General features: G+C 42.5%; 1 protein-coding gene across 4 annotated transcripts in view; it reads right to left on the minus strand.

The window, feature by feature from the left end:
- The window catches only part of LOC149313440 (runt-related transcription factor 2-like), a 301,695-nt gene that overhangs the window by 116,219 nt on the left and 166,805 nt on the right, over nucleotides 1-18,671 (minus strand). For all 4 annotated transcript variants that reach the window (XM_089519110.1, XM_089519114.1, XM_089519113.1 and 1 more), the window contains exon 5: nucleotides 4,396-4,569. In XM_089519110.1, coding sequence (XP_089375236.1) covers nucleotides 4,396-4,569 — 174 coding nt within the window. The remainder of the gene's footprint in view (nucleotides 1-4,395; nucleotides 4,570-18,671) is intronic.

Here is an 18,671-nt window from a genome sequence, read left to right on the forward strand (position 1 = left end):
CACCTAAACATTAGGAAGAACATCCTGACAGTAAGAGCTGTTTGATAGTGGTACACACTCTCTCTTAAGCCTTTATCACACTAGGGGAGATGCCATTGGAAAATGGGAGTTAAACGTGATTTAAAGTGCATTCAAATTTAAACCAAAATTGCAAATTTGGTTAGTTTATCACACTAAGGGACTGCCCAAATGAAATAACATGAAGTTAATCCAAACGCAAAGCAGAGAAAAATGGCAGCTTTTTTACTTTTTTGTTGTTCCGAAAGTAAAAAGCTGCTGTTTTTCTCTGCTTTGCATTCAGATTAACTTCACGTTATTTCACGTTAACCGTGACATTGTGTGATAAATTTTGGCCATTTCTGGGGGGTGAGGGTTGGTTTAAATCTCATTTAACTTCCATTTTCCTATGGAATCTCGCTAGTGTGATAAACTCCATAATGTGGTGGAGTCTCCTTCTTTGGAGGATTTTAGGCTGGATGGCCATTTTGTCAGGAATGCTTTGATTGTGTTTTCTTGCACAGCTAGGGGATTTGGACTGGACAGTCCTTGTGCTCTCTTCCAGCTCTAAGTCACTGTTGCTTGCAACAGCATGAGGGAGCTTGCCCTCAGAGATGAGGTGAGAGTATAGTTTTACTCTTCTCAGTAAGGTCAAGACAAGAACAAAAATTAAACCAGGTTTACTGCAGAGTGTTGAAATGGAATAACTGTGCTGTATGTTCCACAAGCTGTTTCAAATAGAATAAACACTCTTTTAAAAAAGGTAGAGGAAAGGAATAGCCCTAACAACTCAGAGGGCCTTCAGAAGACCCCTTCGGATTACAACCCTCAGAATATGTACCAGGTTCTCTTTCAATATCTCTCTCACACAGAGACACACATAGCCTCCCACTAATGGATTTCAGTTTTCCCTGTCCACCTATCATTTACCTAAAGTAGAATTAATATTGCAAAGAAGTAGAATTAATACAGCAAGGATGAATTAAGACTGCAAAAATGCAGCAAGACAATATTTCCTCCTCCCTTCAGTTCTGTTTTATTTTTGAGATTTGCGCATAGTTTAAGTTTTGCTGGTTTTCTCCTCTCCACATCCTTCCTTTTGATTTACTAATCCTCTTATGTGCATGTGTGTGCACAGGCAAACCAGGGTTTAATAGAGCCAAAGGAAACTATAAATTTTAGAGGTCCAGCATGGACAGAAATGTACTGGATGGTTACATTGAGAGTTCTCCTGGAGAGCAATATTCTATTGACATTAATAATGCAATCATATACATATTTACTTAGAAGTCAAACCCACTGAGGTCAGTAGGACTTATCTTTAAGTAAACGTATACAGGATTTTAGCCTATGTGGATCAACTAAAAGGCCACTGGAATGCAGGGATAGCTTTATGACAATCATGTACTTTTCCATTATATTCTTCTTAATTAATTTTACTTCATTTATGTAATGGCGCTCAACATATTGTATATTATTTCTTCCTGCACACTACCAAACATGCTCTTCCTTTTAAAAAAACTAAAATAGTGAAGTGGATTAGGGTTGAGAGGCAATGACTCGCTCAAGAAGATAACATGAGCACTATAGGAAAACTGTAATTTGACCTAATCTGTAACATGCATTGGGTGAAAGGGGTGAGTATGAATCTACTTTGTGATCTTTCCACCTTCAAATAAATACACTTTTATTCAACCAAGCCTTTAAATTGGTTGGAGATGATTTAATTCAGTGCATGTTGTTACTTATTCTACTGATGAATTTCACTGTGTTTCTAAAATCAATTTTAATATTTTAATTGTATTTAAGTTTTCATCTGAATTATTAAATATCCTTGGTGTCTGTATTGGACAGAAGATGATATATAGACACTTAATAAATTAATGAATAAATAATATGTATATTGAGGAAAAACAAAGAGAGATTCATTTTTCTGGATATTTTAAAAATAACCATTGTGCTACACTTGGGAGTTTTCCATTTTTGTTTTTAATTATGTTTCAGAGTTTCTTTACTTTCTGTATATAGAAAGAGCTCAGTTAACAAAGTAGATGTGTTCCTAGGTATTAGTTCTTGGAAATCTTGTACCAGAGGCAGAAATGATACAGAAAGAATAAGGATAGGTTTCCATACCACAAAAACCTCAATATGTTTCAGGGAACCTTTTCTTCAAAATTAACAGTATGTGTACATTAAATGAAACAATCAGGTCAAATAAGCCTTGCACAAGTAAACAAAAACATTGCCAGTTTCTTGAAATCATTTGTTAGCTTCTTTCAAAATACATCCAGAGATTTTTCTTTCTTTCTTTCTGCCTTTCATTTTCTTATGATTTCTGTTTTGCTTACCTAACTTCTCAATCTATGGAGATTAGTGTATAGCTAAAAAAAAAAAAGTGATTTACTGCTGCCAAATTCAGTTCTAATTCACAATGTATTCTGATATCATTGCATGGATTTTTGCCATCGAAGCTGCAGCCCAGGTGACTTCCACCTAGAATCTGGGCTCAGCCAGATGATTTACCCCTGGCTTTGCAAATTTTAGGCTGGATGGATAGCTCCTAGCTTTGCAAATTGCCTAGCTAAACCTGGATTCTAGCTGCAAGTTACCTGGGCTGCACTCAGCTGGCGACGTCAATGGCAAAAATCCATGAGCGATATCAGGATACATCGCAAATTAGAATTGAATTTATAGTTTTTTGTGGGTTTTTCGGGCTATGTGACCATGTTCTAGCAGAGTTTCTTTCTGACGTTTCGCCAGCATCTGTGGCTGGCATCTTCAGAGAAAAAGAAACTCTGCTAGAACATGGCCACATAGGCCGAAAAACCCACAAAAAACTATGGATGCCGGCCATGAAAGCCTTCGACTTTACGCAGAATTGAATTTGGCAGTGATAAACCACTTTTTTTAGCTGTGCGCTAATCTCCTATCTTTCTTTAACATGATGGGATTAGCTAGTGAAGCAGGTTTATCTGCTTTGGTCAGGCCACACCTGGAATATTGTGTCCAGTTCTAGGCACCACAATTCAAAAAGGACATTGAGAAACTGAAGCGTGTCCAAAGGAGGGCAACTAAAGTGGTGAAGGGTCTGGAAGCCATGTCCTATGAGGAATGACTTAGGGAGCTGGGGATGTTTAGCCTGGAGAAGAGAAAGTTAAGAGGTGATATGATAGCCCTGTTTAAATACTTGAATGGATGCAATATTGACGAGGGAACAAGCTTGTTTTTTTGCTGCTCCAGAGAAGAGGACCCAGAACAATGGATGTAAGCTACAAGAAAAGAGATTCTACCTCAACTTTAGGAGGAACTTCCTGACAGTAAGGGCTGTTCGACAGTGGAACACATTCTCTCAGAGAGTGGTGGAGTCTCCTTCCTTGGAGGTCTTTAAACAGAGGCTGGATGGCCATCTGTCGGGGATGCTTTGATTGAGAGTTCCTGCATGGCAGAATGGGGTTGGACTGGATGGCCCTTGTGGTCTCTTCCAATTCTATGATTCTATGATCTGCTTTCCGCTTTTCTCCCTGTTTTGCTATTCATGCAAGCTCAGTGAGGAAGTCTGAAGGAAGCTTGCTGTTGTAGGCAGGCACACATGGATACAGTAGGATCCTGTTCTCTCCCAGCTCATTATATTGTTTACTGAAGATTCACTGCTGCAATCAGCCAGCAAAAGTCTCTGTTTTCCAGCCCTCCTTCATCATCTTCCCAAGCCTAATGTTGCCAAACACCCCACCTCCAGCCAGACAGAGAAAGAAAGATGGGTTGGTTAGGTGTAAAAACACTTTGTAAACCCTAAGTGGTTTACAATGTATAAGCCAATTGCCTCGAAGAAGCTGCATACTCATATTACCAACCTACGAAAAGACGGAAGGCTGAGTGGACCTTGGACCCCTGCCTGGGATCGAACTCACAACCTTGTGGCTGCAGAACCGGCATTTAACCACTGTGCCACCAGGGCTCCTTTTTATGGAAACATCATGCATCCAGTTCGCATCTTATTAAGACAGTGAGATATAGATAGATATGAATGCTATAGAGAACCATAATGTAGAATAAAAATGGTAAAGTAGTATGTGGAACAATCACGATGCTTTCCAAGCAATCCCAAATAGATATGCAGATATTTATGTATATTGTGTCAGTTTATGTAAGCCAGTGTCAAGAAAGCTATCCAGTTTTTTTTTACTTTCCTATTTCCTCCCTCCAAAAAATAAATAAATAATAATAATCAAGAAGCTTCAGTTATGAATGGTATAGAAAAGTTTGTCTACAACTAGCTTCCATTTGCTTACACTTTCCACTTGACAGTAATCTTACTCTCCCACAATTTAAAACAATAAAATGCCTTTAATTAATTATTTACTACCATGGCCTATACAAGTCCATAGTTCTGTCTCTTACCTGTAATCTGACTCTGTCCTTGTGGATTAAAAGGGCTTGGTGCAGTGTTCAGAGGGGGCCGTGGGTTCTGAGTCGGGACCCCTACTCTCATACTGGGATGAGGGATGCGCCCTAAATCACTGAGACGCTCAGAGAACAAACTAGGTTTAGAGTCATCAAGCTTCTGTCTGTGCCCTGGAAACAGCAAATCATAAAATGAAAAGTGTTGTTAGCATGAGTGAACAATGTTTAATTAAATAGCTTTTTAAATTGTTGTTGTTATTGTTATTATTTCAAGGAACAAATAAGTTTTAGAACTAAACTAGGGTTGGTACAGGGAATGGATTATGGATTACTTCACCCATTACAATATTCCTATAAGAAAGATATTTGGGTCACTATCCACCTCACAGAAACTTTCATGAGTGCAAGATGATTATATATCAGGCACATACAACCCATTCCAGATGTGTGAGGGCAGAATCTTTTCCATGCCCTACCCAAATTTTGTTAAAGTTTGTTTTTTTGCACTGGAGAGCTGAAAAAGCTTTCTACACACTCTTGGAGCAATGAGAAGGGCAAATTTGCCACATTGTAAGGGGGTCCAGATCTGTTTGGGGGCCACCTTACATGTCTTTTCCCCCTAGAGAATAAGCAGAAGTTAGATTAAAACAGGCCACCACCCCCATGTAGCAAAACTGCTACCCACAGCCCCTTTGGAGGTAGGAGTAGGGATCATACTGTGGCTATATGTGCTTTGTAGGTCTCCTATTTGCCCAGTTCTATATTTCAGAGGAAGGAACTGGCAAGGGTACTCCTTGCCAAAGAAAACCCTATGACATTCAAGGGGTTAAAGAGTCCTAGGAAATGAGCAAGAATCACTCCAGAGAAATCCTGCTTACTAGAAAATAAGTCTAGATAGCAGCTAATACATATTAAAAGGGTATGCCACACTCCTTATTTAACTAATTCTTCTATAATCCTATGAATTATTATTAAAAGAAAATAAAGCAAAATTGCCAAATCATAAGAAAATTGTCAAGCTCTTTGAAATAAAGAAGGAGTGGTATACTATCAAGGGAAAGCAACATAAAAGTTGTCATTTGTGATGCTGTTGGCTTTCACCTTTTCTCTCAGCATATTTACTGCTTATTATTGCCATATCTCAGACTGCTCCTAATTCTGAGATCTCTTCCCTGGTTCACAGTTTTAGCCACTTCTTTGTGTTTTTAAAATCACTATTTCATCTAAATACTTATAATTACTATACATTTTTATGTATGGTTACTCAGACGTAACTCCAACAAAGGTCAATGGGACTCACTTCCATATAACTATATATTTTTAAAATTCACCTTTTCCTAATGTTTTAAACTGTGTATCTGATTTGATAGAGCAGTACTTAAAAATGCATTTTTGTTAATGAAGATGTAGGTATTAAATCTTTTGCCTTCTGTTGTCCACTCAAGGTATAAACAGCTCACCCTAGGAGTTCAAGGAGTTCCCCATATCTCCATATTATTTTTCACATTGAAACACAGGGAAGTAAGTTCAGTGCTTCTTTGGGCTGTTTTAAGGCTACTGCTTCCTTAAGTATTTAAAATAAGGCTGTGGATCTCTAGAATTCTTTCCTCTTTTTTCCCAGCAGCAACAATTTTGGCCCATTTCTGCTGGCACTTCTCAAATAAATTTGGTCTTAGAGGGACTGCAGGGCTGGCTCTACCATATAGGCGACCTAGGCAGTGGCCTAGGGCACAAAATTTAGGGGGGGGCATGGCAAGGAGGCTAGAGAGAATCAAGGAGAAGTCACAGAAGTCCCGCCCCCTTCCCCCAATAGGTGTGAATCGCGGGAGGAAGAGGAGAGAGGCTGGGAGGGAAAAGACTTGGAGACAACCCAAAAACAACAATAAGGAGAAAGAGGAGCCTCCTCCTTCTCCTCCTGCTTTTGGTCCTGGAAGGCGGGGGGGCGCTGGGGAGGAGAGGAGCCCAGGCAAAACGGCATGTGTCTACCTCCATGCAGCCAAGGGAGCCTTGAGAGCCCAGCCGAGGGCAGGCAGTTGGGGCAGCTGGCAGGACAGGTGGGTCCTCCTTTCCCAGCCTTCCCTCCAGGCAGGACTAGAGGCTCCCAAATGGAGCAGGTCCCCAGGACACACACAGCACAAATCAACCCTTTTTTGGAAACCCTTTTAACTGCCCTGGCTCAGTGCTAGGGAATCCTGGGAACTGTAGTTTTGGGAGACATTCTCTGTCAGCCTTCTCTGTCAAAGGGAGCTCTGGGGCTACAAGAAGCCACAGTTCCCAGGAACTACAATTATCAACGTTATTTTTGCTGTTGTTGTTGTTGTTAATTTCTTTATATGAACCAGGGCAGTTAAAGTGGTCTCCAAGTGGATTCTTTCTGCAGTGTGTTTTGGACCTAAGAAGCCTAAGAAGTGTGTGTGTGTGTGTGTATACAGACACACATAGGCGCGTTACAGACCTCCGGATTGCGGCGGTCTCCCACCGCCACTGCTTGCAGCGTCTGGGAGCCGCAGCGGCCAAACCGCGCAGGTCCCGGATGCTCCGAGGAAGGAGCGTGGAAATCGCACTCCTTCCTGGGCCCTGGAAAAGATGTCACGAGGTGCTAGTTGCGCACTCGCGGCGTCACTTCCAGGGTGTGATGTGCGGACACACAGAGTCCTCTATGTCAATATGGCGGCGGCCGTGTGGAACGGCCGCCACCATTTGTTACGGATTCTGTCCGTAATATGAGTAGGGGCATCTAGAAGAGACGCCCCTTTTTCAAACTGGGACGTCCTGAGGACGTCCGAAATGGCAGTGTGAACACGCCTAAGATACAGATACTATATATATATATATATATATATATATATACACTGAGTCCTAGCAGAAAGGATTTCAGACTCCTATAGCACATAAAGCCAAGGTCCAAAACACACTGCAGAAACAATCCAGTTTGAGACTGCTTTAACTGCCCTCAGCACTAAGGAGTTCTGGGATTTGTAGTTTATTGTGGCACCAGAACTCTCAAAGAGCAGGCCCAATGTCTCACAGAACTACAGTTCCCAGAATTCCTCAGCACTGAGTCAGGGTAGTTAAAGCAGTCCCAAACTGGATTCTTTCTGCTGTGCACTTTGGACCTTGGCTTCCTTCTCACATTGTGGTTGTTGCTCTTGTGTGCCTCCAAGTCATTTGCAACTTAGGGCAACCACATCCTGGGGTTTTCTTGGCAAGATTTCTTCAGAGGGGGTTTGCCCTTGCCCTCCTCTGAGGCTGAGAGAGTGTGACTTGACCAAGGTCACCCAGTAGGTTTGCTTGTTTCAGCCAGGATTCAAACCCTGGTCTCAGAGAATGCTCCAATGCTCAGAATGCTCCAAGGCTTCCTTGCATGTGCTGTTGTTTTTCTCTCTCTTCTTCTATCCCCAATGAATTAGTAGTTGTGAATTTGAGTCTTGGAGTTGTTCTGATAGGCATGTCAAAATGTCCTCCATTTTGAGCATGACTGAGAAACATGAATTTATATTGTTTTTTATTAATGTTTTTGGCTTTTAGTTGGTCGTGTCCTCCATTTTTCTTGAACGTCCTACAATTTGTCCTACATTGTGCACTACATTTTTCCTACACTTTGAGGGGCTACTGGGGGGGTTGCCAAAATATTTCTCGCCTAGGGTGGCCAAATACCTAGAGCTGGCCCTGAGGGAGTGAGAGCCAGTTGGTGTCCAAAGAGCCTGAGATGGTCACAGAGGCTTCCCACATGTCTCCCAGCAGATCTCAGGATTGCTGCATCCTGAGTCATCTCAGCAAACTAAAGTTACTAGCATTAAGGTATGTGCAAACTATATTTTGATTACTTCTGCAAAAGAACTTCCATTTCATTAAAGAACAGGACTCTTCCTCAAATACAACCAAGTATGAATATAGCCAAATGTGATTTGCCAAAATGTTTAGCTATGAATGACTTCTCTCCTAGTTCTATCCCATGATATCCTTGAAAATAAGCCAGGCTACTTCTAAAAAGTTGAAAACATATTTTCTTTCTAAGCCAACTGAAATGTGACCTACTCCCAAACTCTATCCCTACTGCTAGCCACCTTTGATCCATGAAAGGTTCTCTCTCTGAGGATGTACAAAGAAAGACCAAGGAAACCTGAAGAGTCTCTCTCCCACCTCCAGAGCCTGTCACATCAGGTTGCAAATTTAAGGGGAAAGAGATAAACCTACAGGCAAAAGAAACAACAAGGAAACAATAGGGCCGCTGTGTGGAGAAAATGACGAAAGGGGACAGAGAAAAGGCAGAATTACTCAAGTGCTTCTTTGCCTTGATCTTCACTCCAAAGGAAAACAGTGCTACAGTTGAGGGAAATGGGGCAGATGATGCAGTAGCTGAAATGCATCACAGAATAGGTAAAGAGGTAGTACAGGAATACCTGGCTTCACTAAATGAGTGCAGGTCTCCAGAGCCAGATGAACTACATCCAAGGATATTAAAAACAGTGGCAGAAGTAATGTCAGAACCATTGTCAGTAATTTTGAGAACTCCGTGAGAAGAGGAGAGGTTCCAGCAGACTGGAATAGATTAGAAAGCTGGGACAAAACTACTGTATATACTCATGTATAAGCCGACTTCATGTATAAGTCGAGGGCACTTTTTGGATCCAAAATCATGGATTGTGATATGACTCGTGGATAAGTCGAGGGGGAAACACTGGAGGATGTTACAAAAGATCTAAAGGGGGGGGGGGGGTAAACAAAGCACCACTTCCCTCCCTATATCTCCCTCTCTAGACCTCTCCCAAGCATCAGTCTCGGCATGGAAAAGGGGAAACAAACCTCGGCGTGCACGCACACACACACACACACTTTTCCCCTTACCAGAGGCATCTCCAAGGCTCATGGCTTGCAAAAAAGGAGGACAGACCCCACTGTCTCTCTGCTTGTCACCCCCAGGACTCCCAAGGCTCATAGCTTGCAAAAAGGAGGACAGACCTTTCTCTCTCTCTCTGCCTTTCACCCCCAGACCCCCAAGGATCAGGGCTTGCAAAAATAGAGGACAGATTTTTCTCTCTCTCTGCCTTTCACCTCCAGGACTCCAAAGGTTCAGGGCTTGCAAAAATAGAAGATATACTGTTCTCTCTCTCTCTCTCTCTCTCTCTCTCTCTCTCTCTCTCTCTCTCTCTCTCTCTCTCTGCCTTTCATCCCCAGGACTCCAAGGCTCATGGCTTGCAAAAATAGAGGACAGACCTTTCTCTCTCTCTGCTTTCACCCCCAGGACTCCAAGGCTCATGGCTTGCAAAAAATAGAGGACAGACCTTTTTCTCTCTCTGCCTTTCACCCCCAAGACTTCCAGGTAAAATGGGGTACAAGCCAGGGCATACATTGCCTCAGCAGCAGCTTGTTAGCTCTGGCTGTAAGGGAAGGCTGAGAGGGAAACAGACACACACACACACACACACACACACACACACACACACACAGAGGGAGAGAGGAAAGCGGACGCCGGGGCTTCAAACAGGGAGCCGTTACAAGGCTACAGAGAAAGGTGGGCAATTCTTCTTTCAAGAAATTTATTAGCATTAACTCATTGCCCCGTACATAAGTCTACGCATGATTTTGGAATTCATTTTGGGGCATAAATTTTTTGACTTATAGTCGAGTATATATAGTAACAAAATGAATTTCAACAGGGAGAAATCTAAAGTACTGCACTTAGGTAGAAAAAATGAAATGCATAGATACAGGATGGGGGACACTTGGCTTAACAAGACTACATATGAAAGAAATCGAGAAGTCCCATTAAACTACAAGTTGAACATGAGTCAACAGTATAATGCAGCAGCTAAAACAGCAAATGCGATTTTAGGCTGCATCAACAGAAGTATAGTGTCTAGATCAAGGGAAGTAACAGTGCCACTCTGTACTGCTTTAGCCAGGCCTCACCTGGAATACTGTGTCCAGTTCTGGGAACCACAATTCAAAAAGCATGTTAACAACTTGGAAAATGTCCAAAGGAGGGCCACAAAAATTGTGAAGGGTCTGAAAACCATGCCATATGAGGAAAGACTTAGGGAGCTGGGTATGTTTAGTCTGGAGAAGAGATGGTTAAGAGGTGATATGATAGCTCTGTTTAAGTATTTGAAGATTGTCATATTGTGAATGGAACATGCTTATTTTCAGCTGCTCCAGAGACTAGAACATGGAACAATGGATGCAAGATACAGGAAAAAAAGATTCCACCTCAACATTAGGAGGAACATCCTAACAATAAGAGCTGTTCGACAGTGGAACTCACTCCCTCGGAGACTGGTGGAGTCTCCTTCTTTGGAGGTCTTTAAACAGAGGGTGGATGGTCATCTGTCAGCAGTGCTTTGATTATGAATTCTTGCATGGCAGGGGATTGGACTGGATGGTCATTGCAGTCTCTTCCAATTCAATGATTCTATGATTTTAGGACTGGAGGTGGACAAATGTTGTCCTCATTGTCAAAAAGGGGGGGGGGGGTAGAGCACCCAAATAATTACCATCCAGTCAGCCTGACATCAATATCAGAAAAGATTCTACAGCAGATCATTAAACAGACACGCTGTAGGTACTTACAAAGGAATGCAGTGATCACTGAAAGGCAGGACAGGTTTCTCAAAAACGAGTCATGCCAGACTGATCTTTTTTTTAGAGAGAGTGACAAGCTTTGTAGATGAAGGAAATGGATGTATGGCTGTAGAGGATCTTGATTTCAATAAGGCCTTTGACATGGTCCCCTATGATATCCTTGCATAAAAGCTAGAAAAATGTGGGTTAGACAATGCAATTGTTAAGTGGATTTGTAGTTGGTTGACTGACCAAATCCAAACCGTGCTCATCAATGTCTCCTTCTCATCCTAAAGATTAGTGACCAGAGAGGTGCACAGGGGTTTGTCCTGGGCCCCATGTTAGTCAACAACTTTATCAATGACTTGGATGATGGAATAGAGGGCATGCTTTTCAAATTTGCAGATGACACCAAATTAGGAGAGATAACTAATATCCCAGAGGATAGAACTAGAACTCAAAATGACCTTAACAAATTAGAAAGCTGAGTCAAAACTAGTAAAGACAGCTTTTTATCAGCTGAAAAGGGAGCAGTTCTTTGCCGCTCTTTTTTTGGCCAGGCTAAAGGCGGATTGGGGCTGCAGCATGTGGTTGCCTCAGAACCAATCTGTCTTTGGAAGGGATGGCTTCAATCTGCCCCTTCAGGTCTGTCTGTCTCAGCCTTTAGTGGAGCATAGGGTGAACATGAGTAAGGAATGAGATGAAGTAGCTAAGAAAGCCAATGCAATTCTAGGCTGCATCAATAGGAATACAGTGTGTAGATCAAGCGAAGTAGTAGTGCTACATTATTATAATTATAATTAAATTATTCTGTTTTAGTAAGACTTCACTTGAAAACTTTTGTCCATTTCTGGGCACTCCAGTTCAACAAGAAAGTGGACAAGCTGGAGCGTATCCAGAGGAGGGCAACCAAAACGGTAAAAGGTCTGGAAAACATGTCCTACATGGAGCGACTTAGGGAGATAAAAATGTTTAGCCGGGAGAAAAGAGGGTTAATGAGTGGCATGATGGCCATATTTAAATCTTTGAAGGGATGTTATATTGAGCATGGAACAGGTTTGTTTTCTGCTGCTCCAGAGACTAGGACACAGAACAGTGGATTCAAGTTACAGGAAAAGTGATTCCATCTAAATGTTAAAAAGAACCTCCTGATGGTATGAGCTGTTTGTCAGTGGATTACACTGCTTTGGAGGTGGTGGAGTCCCTTTCTTTGTTGATTTTTAAAAAGAGAATGGATGGCCATCTATTGGGAGTACTTTGTGTGTTCCTGCATGGCAGGAGGTTCAGCTGGATGGCCAACATGGCCTCTTCCAACTCTATGATTCTAAGACATACAGAGGCTCAGTATAGGCGCTGATATTTGTGAAAGCTCAGGTTTAATTTATTTTTCCCATTTATAATAGGGATGTTTATTACATTAAATTTTATTTATTAATCTAAATGTTTATTAACATCAAATACACAAATAAATACATTTTCAAAAAGGCTACCACATCTTCTTTTAAAATGATTTAAAACTACAGTTAAATCAGCCAGATTGGCACCACTGGCTTTAAGGACCAAAGGCCACGCAAAATGCCTGTCAGAAACTCCAGCAGAATGGAGGGAGGCTGACTTCATTTAGGAGGACATTCCACAGTCAGGGTGGTGTTAAATGGAAAGTTTTTCATGTGTACCTACCAACCTAGTTTCCTAGGGTAGTGGGACATGCAATATGGTTTCTGCTGAGGAGCTCGTGTTATCATTTTGAAGCAAAAGAGAAAGCAGCAATTAGGATTTCAGAATGATCTCTGAGGGTAATGTGTTTCACTTCACTTCTGTAAACACAGATCATCCATTACTGAAGTAACAGACTGCTGAATGTGCATACTGGTCAAGATTTTGGAAATTCACAAATCTTGTTCCTTCAAACATAAAGATTTCTTCTATGTCAGATGAAAAAATATGTAAAATGCATATATCTGCAGTGAAGAAAGCTGGGCATTATCCATTTTCCTTAATGCCACTATCTGCATGTTGCTACATGAGTATGTTTGCTTCCTTGTTGAATATTGCTTAGAATCATACAATTGTACGTAGACATGCAGGAAACCACAAATAAGTCACTCCTGAGAGACAATCCTTCAATCTCTGTTTTTTGGTTGATGTATTTTTAAAAAGGAAGGGGAGAATGTCTTTCTAATATTTAGGAGGAATCTCTTTTCTTGTCATTTCAATCAATTGGTTTGTATTCTAGTCTCTGGAGTAGCAGACAAGTTTCCTAGAACAGTGGTGGTGAACCTATGCACACATGCTCTCTCTGGCATGCAGAACTCTCTCTGTGGCCATGCAACCTGTTCCTCCGCTTCCCCTGCCCTCTCATCCTTTCAGCTGTCTCTGGCAGTTAAAAGGACAGAAAAGTGGGGGAAGAGGAAGAGCTGGCTTCAGGAACTGGCACAGGAGAGCGGGGGGGGGGGGGGGAGGAAAAAGCACACACCTGTGCTTTTTTCCCCCTCCCCTCCCTTTAACTGGCTTCCCAAAGCCAGTTAAAGGCAGAGAAGAGCAGGGAAAGAGTAGGAACAGGCTTGCATCATGCACACTCGTCATGTATGAACGGCACTACGTACACATGGTGCCATCCATATGTATTAGGGTTGCAGAGTGTGCAGTTGCCGCATGCTCTGCAACCCTAATTTTGGCGCCAACACAGCACTTGTGGCCCATCTGTACCAGGCCACAATCAACTAATTTAAGATGTGGCACTGGAGAAGAGCACTAAGGGTACCACAGATGGCCAAAAAGACAAATAAATGGGTCCTAGAACAGATCAAGCCTGAATTCTCCCTGGAAGCCAAGATGACTAAATTGAAGTTGCTGTACTTTGGCCACATCATGAGAAGGCAAGGCTCAATGGAAAAGACAATAATGCTAAGAAAGGTAGACGGTGGAGGGAAGGCCTCTTGCTAGATGGATAGACTCAATCAAGGAGGCCACGGCCATGAGCCTGCGGGACCTAAACAAAGCAGTTGGAGCTAGGGTGTCTTGGAGGTATTTCATTCATGAATCAAAGCCAACTCAAGCCAACAACAGCAACTCTGAAGCAGCAAAAAAGCTGGCTCAATCTACATGACATTCCTTCAGATATTTAAATAATAATAATAATAATAATAATAGTATAGTTTATTTATACCTCCCGCCTCTCCCACGGACCGAGGCGGGATTACAACCTTAAAAGACACCTAGTACAATTTACAATCAATACAACAATAAAATACTAACACTGAATTTACCAAGAATTCCTATTCGTTCTCTAAAAATTACAATTCGTCCATTAGCCAACAATCAGAGTCAAGGAAGAGCAGTTGTCATAACCTTTTTATATGGAATTCAGTGGATAAGCCCGCCGGAAGAGATTCGTTTTGAGTGCCTTCTTAAATGCCTCTAAGGTAGTAATGAGATGGATCTCTTCTGGTAGGTCATTCCATAATCTTGGGGCCACGGCAGTGAATGCTTTATGTGAAGTTGTCATAGCCTGGTATTATAATATTCTAGTAAGAACTTCCCAGATATTCTAAGAGTGCGGGGCAGATTATGTAGGGAGAAGCGCTCCCGCAAGTAACTTGGGCCTGAGCCATGTAGGGCTTTAAAGGTAATAATCAACACCTTGTATTGCACCCAGAAGCTAATTGGCAGCCAGTGAAGAGATTTCAGTATTGGTGTTATATGGTCAAACCTAGATGTTCCGGTGACCAATCTGGCTGCTCCATTTTGAACCAATTGAAGTTTCCGAATTTGGTACAAGGGTAGCCCCAAGTAGAGCGCATTGCAGAAATCTAACCGAGAGATTACCAGTGCAAGTACTACTGCTTCAAGGTCTTTTCAGTCCAGGTAGGGACACAGTTGGCGTATCAACCAAAGCTGATACCAAGCACTCCTGGCCGTTGCATATATTTGGGATGTCAGTTATAAGGACAGATCCAGGAGTACTCCCAAACTGCGAACCTCATCCTTTAGGGGAAGTTTCACCCCATCTAGGAATGGGTGACAGAACTCCATCCCTGGACTTGGGTTACCTATCACGAGTACCTCCGTTTTCTCTGGATTCAGTCTGAGTTTGTTTTCCCTCATCCAGCCCATTACCTATCAAAGACAGGCATCCAAAGGAGATGCCATCCCTAATCACTGCAGTAGTCGGGGACATAGAGAAATAAATTTGGGTGTCATCAGCATACTGATGACACAGCACCCCATGTCTCCGGATGATCTCTCCCAGCGGCTTCATGTAAATGTTGAAAAGCATGGAGAACAGAATGGCACCCTGAGGGACGCCAGATGTCAGCTCTCTCTTGGAAGAGCAGCTGTCCCCCATCTGGAATCTGTCTGAGAGGTAGGAATGAAACCACTGGAGCGCGGTGTCCCCAATACCAAACTCCCTCAGGTGTTCCAGAAGAATACCATGGTCTATGGTATCGAATGCTGCTGAGATGTGCAAGAGCACCAGCAGGGTCACACTTCCCCTGTTGATGCCCAGACGGAGTTCATTGACTAAGGCGACCACGGCGCTCTCAACTCCGTATCCCACCCTGAAACCAGTTTGAAATGGGTCTAGATAATCACCTTGCCCAAAAATGGTAAAAGAGAGACCAGTCTATAATTGTTTCTCACCAGGGGATCCAAGGAGGGTTTTTTCAAAACAAAACAAACAAGCTTCATTTATATACTGCTTCATACTGCCTAAGCAGTGTCTAAGCGGTTTACTACTGTAAGCTAAAAGCGGTCTAACGACTGCTTGCTTTGATTGTGATGGAAATCTTCCTTCCCTGAGGGATGCATTGATTATAGATTGTAGTAATGTTTTTGTTGCATCCCCTCCCTGGGCGGTCAACCATGATGGGCAAGGATCGAGAGGGCACATCGTCCTGACACATCTAAGAATCTTGTCCACTTCATCAGTATTTACAAATTCAAAATGATCCAATCTAACAAGGTCCACAGAGTCACTGGATATCTCTCTTCCCATCTCTGCTATAATGCCGGCGTCCAGATCAGCCCTTATCCAAGAGATTTTATCCACAAAAAAGTTATTAAAAGCATCACAGCAGTCTTTAGTTGGTTCAAATAATACGTTTAGGGTGGGAGACAGTTGAGTTAGCTCTTTGACCACCCTAAACAGCTCTCCTGGACGAGACGCAATACGTGCATCATAGAAGGAATTATTTGCTGCTTCTATTGCCACTCCATAAGACTTCAATAGGATTTTATTTTGTGTGTCTTGTCGGATAAATGTTGATGTTTCCGCCAGCGGTGCTCTAGTCATTGCTCAGTCCGCTTCATTTTATGAAGATCTTCAGTGTATCATGGTTTTTTTATTAGGAGTGGGCTGGAAAGGACGCTCAGGAGCGATGCTGTCTGTAGCCCTGGTAAGATCGTTATTCCAGGTATCAACCAAGGTATCAACAGAATCATCATCGTTCCCAACCATATATCCTTCTAGGGCTTCCTGGAACATTTTGGGTTCCATCAGCCTTCACGGGCGGACCATTCTAATAGGTCCTCTACCCCTGAGGGGGGTCTGGGTAGTAACCTTAAGTCCCACCTTGACCTGAAAGTGATACGTCCATGACAGAACAGAGGTATAATTTATCTCCGCCCATGGATGTTCCTGATCCGTACTGAAGATCACATCAAGTGAATTACCAGCACAAATGTGTTGAACCCAAGACTAATTGGGACAGGCCCATGGCTGCCATGGAAGTCATGAACTCCTGAGCTGCACCTGTCAGCACTAGTAAGCCGGCCTCTAAGGGAATGTTGAGGTCCCCCAGGACAAGAAGCCTGGGAGACTCCAGCACCAGCTCCAAGAGCATCTGTGTGAGCTCGGCCAGGGAGTCTGTTAGGCAATGGGGTGGACGATAGACTAACAGAATCCCTAGACTGTCCCTAGCCTTCAGGGTCAGGTAGATACACTCAAAGTGGCCTGTTTTCCGAATAGGTCTCTTGGTCAGGATGAAGATAGATTTATGGACCAAAGCCACTCCTCCCCCTCGCCCACTTTCCCTCACTTGCTCCTTAATGGCATACCCGGCTGGGAGGGCCTTAGCCCAGGTCACATTACTATCCTCTCCCAGCCAGGTTTCCATAAAGCAAGTCAGGTCAGCATTTTCATCCTCTAACACCTCTATCACTTCTCAGTCTTTTCTGCTTCAGATGAAACATACCCAGCTTCCTAAATCTGACTGTATTAAGTATATTTAAGCATACGAAAACTGTTCAGTAACTCTGGCCCTTTTCACACTTGCACTTTTGCCCTGGGTAGATTTGGGCATCCCCAATCCTCCAAGGTCGAATATGTTTGAAATGGATGTTCCCACTATTTTTATCCTTATCGAACATCCCCAGTGTAATTTAACCTGGTGGATGTTCACACTTACAAAATATTGATTTAAGATGGAGCCTCCTTATCGATTGGTTTCGATCATTCCTGTTTTGTTTGTTTTTTGTTCTGTCAGTCAAATGTTGCTAGTATCCGCTGCAGCTATTTTTTTGTCAACTACATGGGTGCTTTAATGGAACCACCTTATTGATCGCATTCGATCATTCCCGTGGTTTTTTAAAAAAAATATCTGACAGAATATGTGCATCTGGTCAATTTGGGAACGTGAAGTACCAATGGCCCCGCAAATTAGTGGTGTCTAGTAATATTGCAACCATATGGAAAGCACTGTGTGAGAGTGGAATGGGGAATGACACCCTGCAAGAGTCAACACACAAATCCCAGACATCACATATTCTGTCAGTGAAAAGATTAATAAATACATGTGACTCAAATGACCACCCTATACCAAATGTTCACATAATTTATCTATTTTTTTTTTAAATACAAAATTCAAAACCCCAAATGCCAGTCTCAGCAACATTTGAGCAAAAAGTGCATATATGAACTTTTGGCTACAGTGGTGGGAGAAAGCAAAAGGGAAAAAGGGAGGTAGCACTAAAAATCCACATATTCTATCACAAACTTAAAAAGTAAAAAAAAAATATCAATGGGTCTAGTGATGTCCCCCTGTTGCAGGAGTAAAGGGATTACACGGATGACAGTTCAGGAGTGGGAAATTAAACTTGGCACCCAGCACTTGCAAAAAATGGCGCTTGCCAAGTGACCGGGATTTGAGAGGAGGCATGTTCTGCCCAACTGCCCACCCTCTGACCTTTATTCCTCCCCCTAAATGACCCAAGCAGGATTGGGGACAAGTTCACATCTTCCAGCACCACAGAAAAATATAGATTTTCCAAAGAGAAATGGGGGGAAAAAACACCTTCGGAAAACCTGCAATGAGGGGGATTTGCCCCAGATCCACTTCAATTCGAGTGTGCAAAAACCAGTGACAGTGGGAATTACCCACTTATAAACCGGTTTGTGATCTGATCTATAATGTAGTGCGAATGGGCCCTTTATCATGTAAGAGAATAAGGAGTTTATCGCATGCAATTTTAACACCAACCCAAACACGGGACAGGATCAGGCTGGAATGGGTTAAAACTGATTTTACCGCACACAAAATTGCTGCAGTACTACCAAAATTGGCCACCAGAGCAGTGCTGGAGGACGGGAGATGGTCAGCTGGAAGCGCAGCAGCAATTTTGTGTGCGGTAAAATCAATTTTAACCCGTTCAAGCCTAAGCCCATCCTGTGCTTGGGTTGGCATTAAAAATACATGTGATAAACTCCTAAC

This window comes from Sceloporus occidentalis, unplaced genomic scaffold, assembly GCF_023333645.1.
Source record: "Sceloporus occidentalis isolate IW3139 unplaced genomic scaffold, rSceOcc1.0.p SCAF_4, whole genome shotgun sequence".
NCBI lineage: Eukaryota > Metazoa > Chordata > Lepidosauria > Squamata > Phrynosomatidae > Sceloporus > Sceloporus occidentalis.